Source organism: Gossypium raimondii, chromosome 10, assembly GCF_025698545.1.
Source record: "Gossypium raimondii isolate GPD5lz chromosome 10, ASM2569854v1, whole genome shotgun sequence".
NCBI classification, from domain to species: Eukaryota; Viridiplantae; Streptophyta; class Magnoliopsida; order Malvales; family Malvaceae; genus Gossypium; species Gossypium raimondii.
The window spans coordinates 39847314-39855800 of record NC_068574.1 but is presented as its reverse complement, the minus strand read 5'-3'; the positions used below and the strand labels follow the sequence as shown (position 1 = coordinate 39855800).

The following is an 8487-nucleotide window of genomic DNA, read 5'->3' as shown; positions in this document are numbered from 1 at the left end:
CGTTTCGCTATTAGTAATTGGCAAAATTGCTCAATTGACCCTTTGATTAATTAAAAATCCATAGCAATAAGCTTTTATCACTTTTACAATTTAGTCATTGTACCTTAATTAACTCTCCAATTAACAAAATTACAGGACCAAACTTAAATTAACATTAATACTAACCTCATAAATATTAAATAATAATATTTACAGACTTTATCATTAGAAATGGGGTTCCGAAATCGTCGTTTCCGACACCACTGAAAAACGAACTGTTATAGTTTCAATTAATTCAATTCAATCATGCCCAAGTTCATTCTAAAAGTTTTTTAGTAATTTTATAATTTCAAAATAACAATATATTTTTTTCTAAAAATAAACTCCTATATTTTATAAAAATAGTTTTTTATCTATTTAGAATTTTTCTTGAATTTTAATTTTTATTATTTTTATTTCACGTATGTAATGAACTCGGAGAACTATTTGCCCAAATTTAAATGAATCTCGACAACTATTTGTCCAAGTTCATTTTGAGTGTGTATTTCTTTAGTAATTTTATATATTTTATAATCTCAAAAAATAATATAAAAATATTTTAAAATTAAATTCTATATTTAAAATAGATTTATTTTTATTAATTAATAATAAATCATTTTAAAATATATGTATTACTTAAGTAATAAATTTAAAATAAATTCCAAATTTTAAAATGATTATAAATAATTTAAGTGATAAAATTGGAATTTATTTTAAAACTATTTTATATTATTATTTTTAGAAATTATAAAATATATAAAATTACTAGAGAAATACATGTTAAAAATGAACTTATATAGTTATCTAGATTCTTTTGTATCTAAACAACTATGTGTTCATATTCATTGTGTACTTGAAATAAAAAAAATTCCTAAAATAAAGTGACCCCAAACTATTTACAATAGCCCGAACTATTTACAAACTAGCCTGACCCACAACAACATTGTTAGTGATCGTCCCGATTAAGCAACAAACAAGTAAAATAGCAGAAGAAATTGAGAAGATGAACACACAAATTTAACGTGGAAAAACCCCTCCAAAGAGGATAAAAAACCACGGGCAAAGATAATTTTACTATAATGACAAAAGAATGAAGAGTACAAAAGATGGAGATAAAACTAAACCCCGAAAACCCGAAAAATAAAGAACCCTCAAAATGTAAACACAAAATTCTCTGAATGTGTTATGAATTCTAATCTAATAGGTGTTTTTTCTAAGGTTGTAAAAGAGCCTATTTATAGGCTAAATTCATATGTCAAATAATAATAAAATAATCTAAACTAATCAGTGTTTGACTGAAATAAATAAACAGAGTTTAACTAAAAGATTATTTTTCAAATTTGACTGAAAATAGGAGTCATACTTAACAAATCTCCACCTTGACTCATATTTCCACAACGCCATCTTTGCCAAAGCCCGCCACGAGCCTATATTGAACTATGGAGGGAATTAACTGAGTCGAATCTGTGCTTAGAAACTGGAAGACTTCTAACCTTCGACTTGTACACTGCCAAATCAAAACTAACCCGGGTCTGATTTTCACGAACATAGTGCCCTAACTTTTCAAAACTTGCATCCAAAAGAGAACCTCTCTTCAACGAAACGGTCATACATTTTTCCCTCCTATGACCAAGTTGCCTCCGCTCCAAACGAGTTGACTTCGACTCAGAATTGGACGAGGACGCCCGATTTCACCGGCCACCGAGAACATTCCGAACATAAAGATCTGCCGGTTCTTTTTACCTTTTAACAAAACGAGAGCTCCACGAGATACTTTAATGCCGCTTGACTTGATGTTGATTCTCGCATCCTTTCAAGTCTAAAATACTCAAGGAGATGAGATTCTTTCAAATCGTACATACCGACATCCGAGAGTGTCCTAATTGTCCCATCGTGTGTCCCGATTTTAATAGCCCAATACCAACTACCTTACTAGATGAATCGCTTCCCATGCGCATAACTCCACCTTCAACCGAATCGTATGTAGAGGACCATTTTCTATTGGGACACATGTGGAAAGAACATCCCAATCTAGGATCCACTTGGACTTGAGCTTGGAGTTATCGCCGCTGACACTAGACTGCCCATGGGCGGGCCGCCCAAAAAAATTTCTACCAACTCTTAGGCCCGGGCCCCGGCCCGGGAAAAAAATAATAAGCCCGAGCCCGGCCCGATTTTTAATAAATACAAAAAAACTATTTTAAAAATAAAAAAATAAAAAAAATTATTTTTAAAGTATTTTAAAATTAAAAAATAAAAATAAAATATATATATTTATTATATTCTACCTGCCGGCCAAAAAGTTGAGTTCGAGCTCGCCCATTTTTAAACGGGCCTCATTTTTTTGCCCAAGCCCATATTTCGAGCCTACATTTTTACCCGAACCCTCCCATATTTCGGGCAGGCCGTCGGGCCGGGCGGCCATGGACAGGTCTAGTTTACACTAACAAGTGATATCAGAGCTAATTCAATTGCCCGAACTATTTACAAAGTAGCCTGACCCTAAACAACATAGAAAACATTTAAAGAAAAACCAAGAGTGGATAAGAAGAATATTCATTTATGGAAGAACTTAGTAGTTAAAACCCAGAATGATTATGCCGTTCAGCATTACAAATTATGTGTATATGGTTATTAGCCATCAGCTAAAGTAGCTTTGAACAACACCAAATTAGAGAAAAAAATTGAATAATAGCCTATAGATCACAATGACCAGTTTATGGCTTGTCAAGTAATTCATTAAAAAGAAAAAGAAAAAAAAAAAAGGTAAACAAAAAAATAATGTGAACCATTGTTTAATGCTACAAAATGAAACTGTTCACTGCATTTTAATAATGCCTGGCCTTCTTAATCTCTTTGGAGCTGCAATGAAATAAGAGAGAAAGGGGGAAACTGTGAGGGCTGAAATACTCTATTCAGAATTCCTGAGGCTTTCACTTGTCAGCCACAATTTCTTTTGGATGATAAAAACAATGTCATCCCCCTCATTATCTGAATCAGCTGTTGCTACGGCTTCCCAGTGCAAAGCTGATAAATATTTCTTTACGAAATCTATCACTGGTTGTTTGTCCCGGATGATAACGAATCCACTTGGACGGAGAATACGATCCATCTCGAGTAACAAATCCTCGGCACTGCAGCCTTTCTTCTTGATATCAGAAAAGACAGTCCAAGCATGAAGTAAATCATAGGTTCGAGGGTATGTGGAAAAGGCTTCACACCTGCCAAAACAATTGGTCCAATCAATACAAAATATGGGGAGAAAGCCAATAGTCGTGTGTTGTTAAAGTTCCCCTTTCACCAGGATTCTTGTTCCTTTCTACCTCATGCTAAAGAAAATAATGGTTGTATAGTTTGCGAAAACTGGATATTAGAAAACCAAATAGAGAGAGCGAAGTGTAAAAACTATGTGCTTTAATATAAGAAAATTCACATTTATGCAGATTTCTAAGTTAATTTGTGCATACCAGTTATGAGTAGTGCCAATCAGACCTCTGTCATATATCACCTTAAGTGTGTTTGGTCCATCCTCCGGGACAACATTCATCACCCAAACATTCTTGCTTTTAAGAGCAGCTGCAAATGATCCCCAGTTTGCTTTCATGTCCATCAAATTTCTCGAAGTGTCATCCTCAATCTTTGGACTCAAGAGATTCCAATAGCTCTCAACCCGATGACGCCAAGTTTCCTACAAAATTGCAAAGGCTGTATTAGCAACTATATCTGTTATTGCTGCATAAATCACAATTCAAGCACAAGAAAATTTTCACAAACAAAAGGCATAGATGAAACAATGCTGCCTTAATTACCGTGTCTTTTTCAAACATTTCACTTGAATAACCAAAATCAGCAAGTCTAGGAGGAGGAGCTGTCAATCTGGCCGGCCACGGAGCCAATCCACTCCCCTTGGCCTTTTGGTCATCTAATAGAAACAAAGAGAAGCTTTAGTTAACATAAAATTTAAAGGTCCAACCTTTTAAAGAAATCAACTAAAAGAATCTTTGCAATTTTTGGTTGCAAAATATAGCACGACTTGGAATCACATTAAGCAACAATTACATATTCTATAACTAACAAAGCTTCAAAAAGAATAAATGAGCTGAGTGAATGCACCAGATATAATATAACTCAGGCAGAAGAGAAACAATTCAAAAATGGAAGCAGAAGACCACAAAATCTTTAAAATCAAGGAGGGGAAAAAGATTTTAATATTAGCAACTTTGAAAAATAAATATACTCACGGTCAGAGTAAGGAGTGATACAAGCTTCCATTGGTACACCCCAAACTGCATCTGGATCATCATCAGAGCGGCAGAGGGGGGGATTTGTACCAGGTTCTCTTTCCATATAACAATCATTTGTTAAAGGTTTTTGCCAAATGACAGTTTGGTTCCTCTTTGCAGCTATTCTCCAACACATACGGCCCACAAGGGCACTCATCTCTCTCCATATCCGAAGATCTTCTTCGTCTTGTGCATAAGCTTCTGGAGATGAATAGGCAAAATAGCCTCCAGGTCTAAGTAACCGGTCTAGCTCAAGAAGAAGAATCCCATCCCTTTGAAGCCAATCAATCCTACAGCGAGAACAGTGAGCAAGTTCAAATGATCTGCTCGGGTAAGGGAGCCTTTTGGTCCCTAGAACACCAAGATATGCAGGAATTCCTCTTTCCAGGGCAAATTGGATTTGGTTTTGATGCACATCATTGGGTGCTAATGACATTGCTATAATATCAGAAGAAAGAAGATATGCTCCAAAACTTGCGACACCGCAACCAACATCAAGAACTGTTCGTATTCTTCCTTCATTATTTAAATTGTTGTGTGAAAAGTTGAGCATCTGCAAATTCATAATCATAGAGGTGTTATTGCTTCTACCATATGAGAAGTTCAAATATTTGAAGAATCCGTTGCGAACAGTGAAAGGAATGATGATACAAGTAGAAAACTCAGGCAGACAAACACATATGACCGTCTTTAGTAGATGATCAAGATTATTGCTCATGCATCAATACAGATGCTTTTGAGCCGAAATCAGTAGGCAATGGCGGTCTTACATTTGCAATCGAAGCAATATACTTGTCAGCTCCATAGTGAAAATGGGTTCCTCCCCCTGGAAATACTATCTTTTCACCTTGTACAACCATCCAGTTCTGGTCAGATTTCTCATGTGCAAGGTGTGTATGGGGAATATTTGCCTTCCATACTTCATCTCTGCTTTGAGGCCACTTAATTGGGACCTGTAATTTCACATGAATTAAAAAGACTGTAAATATATGATAAATATGATTATTACCATTGGTTTAACAATATACAGCAACAATAATCTGATTGTCAGCTTATGAGAATCAGTACCTTGTATCCTGGAGGAGGAGGAATTAAGCAATTGTATTTCCTTTCAGGAGGAGGGCAGTGACGTTCGTAGTGCTCCATCACAGACAAGTCCAGCTTTAATCTCATTTGGTATATTAAATGTCTGTCTAAGCAGGGAATCAATTCTGAATGACGATCGTCACAAACCTTCAAAGTCATAAGCAGAGATATTATAAGACAAGGCAACTAACCAAGGGAAGAACTGCAGGGAATTACAAGCTGAACAGAAAGCTACTAACTATAAAACTAGCTGCAAAGGAAAAGGACAAAAGGACGGAGACCTGAGGGGTGCAAAGGTGCCTAGAAATGAGTCAGCATAAAAAGAAACTTACAGGGAAAGTTTTTGGTACGATGTCTTCTCCTTCATCCTGTCTGAATTTTGTTGAAGATTCATATTGCTTCCCATCAGTGTCATCATCTCCACCCAAGTAAGATGATCCAAGTTTTCTCAAAGATTTGCTGCCATATCCTAGATCTGCAGCACCACGGCTTGACGATCCATAATATACATAAAGAAAACCAAGAAAGATCACCACAGCACAGAGAGAGGCGATTAATCGCTTCTTTTGGCCTCCATCAGATCTTCCCCTCATCCTTTCTTAGTAATACGATTCTTCGCAACAGTTTCCACTTGTGCTCTATATCGTCACAAAACAGATCTCCTTATCCTAGTCTATCTCACGTCAAACTTTATATTCAAAATAGATCTGTTTGGTTGCTAGCATTAGTTTATTCAGTACAATGAATAACACTGAAGAAAACTTATCAAACCTGTAAACAGACATGTAAAGAAACAATCAGGTAACTCTTTTCAGCATGTGAGTTAAACACACAAGTTGCTTAAGTTACTTCTTCTAAGATCCTTTTAGAATAAAAAATTTGAAACTCAAGTTTAAAAGATCATATTACTATTACTTCAAATAATCAATCAATATATAAAAGATGACGAAAGAGAGTAAGAGCAAAGCCAGCCACCAATGAACAAAGCAAGCTCAATTAGAACATTGAACTAGAAAATTAAATATACTACCAAAAATAGCAAGTGAACCCACTTATTAAACAACTAAGAAGCCCAAAAAGCCTCAACCTATAATATCTTCAAATCTGTCCAGCTCAAAATGGTGAATTTAATAATATAAATGAAACACTCAACATGCCAACCCCTTTTGTCTAATGACACTAAGGTAGTTAATTGTTCTGGTGAAAGAGCATCAATCTATAACCTTTAACTCAAAACATGGTCTTGCTGAAGGTTCAACAATAAAGTTCAAAAGCAAGAACGAAACTTGTTTAACAATTCAGATCCATGTTAATAGTCAAAATCTAGGAAAAAAACTTATATTACATAAAACAAAAGGAAACGAGTAAGCTAAATGATGCTAACTGCCGACACTTGTAACCAGATGATTGACAACCAAGCAATGAAAAAGATTGATTGAAAAGATACTAAAAGCATGAAACTAATGCCTTTTTTTTTTCACTGAATCGAAACAATTGGAATCATGAAAACGACTGCTACTTAGTAACTCTAATGAAATAGAGCAACAGATCTGATTCAAAAAATCAACTCGAATCCAAACTTTAGCATTAAGAAAAAAAATAAAAACTAAACCAAATTAAACCATCAAGAATCAAACTTTGATTCCAAAGGAAACAAAAAGAGTAACATTCTTGTAGTAAAGATAAGAAATCGAGATTGACCCATTAAAACTACCACAAAAAAAAGCAAAACACAAAAGTCAGATCTCAATAAAAGAAACGAAAAAAAAAATTCAGTGAAAACCCATCAATGCTCACAAAGAAAACAAGCTTAAAAGGATCAAAGCCTTACTCGGTTTCAATCAATAAAACGAAGGGAGCAAGAAAGTGGAGTTGAGATCTAAGAGAAAGATACTATAAGTTATCTCCCTAAATGAAAGAACCAAAAACAAGGAAAGAAAAAGGGAGAAAAAGAGGGGAGAGGGAATTTAGACCTCGAAGAATCTAGTTGTATTTTTTTTTTCTTTTCCCTAATGCTATTTTCAGAGAGGAGGGGCTATTTTTAGAGAGTTAGTGTATGTATGAACTACAGCCCGGAAGATAAAAGAGAGAGAAACAGTGTTACGTTCCAAGGTTGGTGTTCAAAGGATCTATGTTTGGATCTATGATTTGTACGAAATGCAAATTTCTTTTTTAATTGATTAATGTTAGTGTCGGCTGTCGTGTTTGGAAATCATAAAAATCAGAAGTAAATTTTGGTCTCTTTCATGTTTTCTAATTAAGTGATTAGAGTTTATATGTTTTCTAATTAAGTGATTAGAGTTTATTTAAGTTTAGAATTTAAACTATAACGATTTATTGTAAAAAAATTATACTCTAGATTTTTAGATTTAGTTACAAACAATCATATTATAGTTTCATACAGTTGGATTAAATAAATTATTAAAAATTTTAAAAAATTAATTCAACCCTTTTCTTAGTATGATTTAATCGACTAGTCTGATAACTCTTTTTGGTTGGTTTTCAGTCCGGTTCAAACAACCATGGGTCTAAGTCTTTATACACATCGTACATTTGAGAGTATTTAGTCCCTTACTTTTATTTTCAAGAATTTAATCCTTATACTCTTTAAATTTAAAAGTTCGCTTTTAATGATGTATAACCATGTAACATTTTAATCGAAAGTTAATATATTAGTTATTTAAACTAATTAATAAGATTATAAAATATAAAGATCAAATTCTATTAGGAATTAAAGCATAAGGATTAAAGCTCAAATTTAAATATAATAGAAAGACCAAAATGAAATTTAACCATTTATTTATAATGCAAAATAAAACATGTGCATCCAAGTTATAAAATTTGTTTGATATATTACTTAAAATTAAGTATGAAATATAATTAGATTACTTGATAAATAATAATTTCAAACTTTTAAAGGTGAAATGTTTAAAGGATAATGTTAAAAGAATAAAATAATTAAAAAATTCCACATTAGATGATAAGTAGCTCCCTATTTACTTATTATTTTCAACCTTTTCCTTAAAAATTCTATGATTTTTTTATTTAATTTAGATTGTCAAACATAGTTAAATCACTAGAAATATAATTGTTAAGCTGA

General features: G+C 33.5%; 1 protein-coding gene across 3 annotated transcripts; it reads right to left on the bottom strand.

Moving 5' to 3' along the window:
- Positions 1–2558: 2558 nt before the first annotated feature.
- Positions 2559–7512, bottom strand: LOC105776875 (probable methyltransferase PMT3). Of its 3 annotated transcripts, none has more exons than XM_012599816.2 (8): positions 7219–7512; positions 5720–6158; positions 5370–5534; positions 5072–5254; positions 4260–4854; positions 3828–3940; positions 3486–3706; positions 2559–3239 (listed from the first exon to the last, which is right to left on the bottom strand). In XM_012599816.2, the coding sequence occupies exons 2-8, from the start codon at positions 5978–5980 to the stop codon at positions 2930–2932; spliced, it is 1848 nt and encodes a 615-aa protein (XP_012455270.1). In that variant the 5' UTR covers positions 5981–6158; positions 7219–7512; the 3' UTR covers positions 2559–2929. The 3 variants fall into 3 exon arrangements, with proteins under 3 accessions (XP_012455270.1, XP_012455271.1, XP_052478046.1); XM_012599817.2 differs by having other exon boundaries at positions 7361–7509; XM_052622086.1 differs by lacking the exon at positions 7219–7512 and adding an exon at positions 6611–6807.
- Between the last annotated feature and the right edge of the window lie 975 nt (positions 7513–8487).

Coding starts and splice junctions, on each gene's coding strand:
- LOC105776875 (XM_012599816.2), bottom strand. CDS start 5,980: ATGAGGGGAAGATCTGATGGAGGCCAAAAGAAGCGATTAATCGCCTCT. Junction 5,255..5,369: donor CTCCTCCTCCAGGATACAAG/GTACTGATTCTC, acceptor GTGAAATTACAG/GTCCCAATTAAGTGGCCTCA. Junction 4,855..5,071: donor ATATTGCTTCGATTGCAAAT/GTAAGACCGCCA, acceptor ATGAATTTGCAG/ATGCTCAACTTTTCACACAA.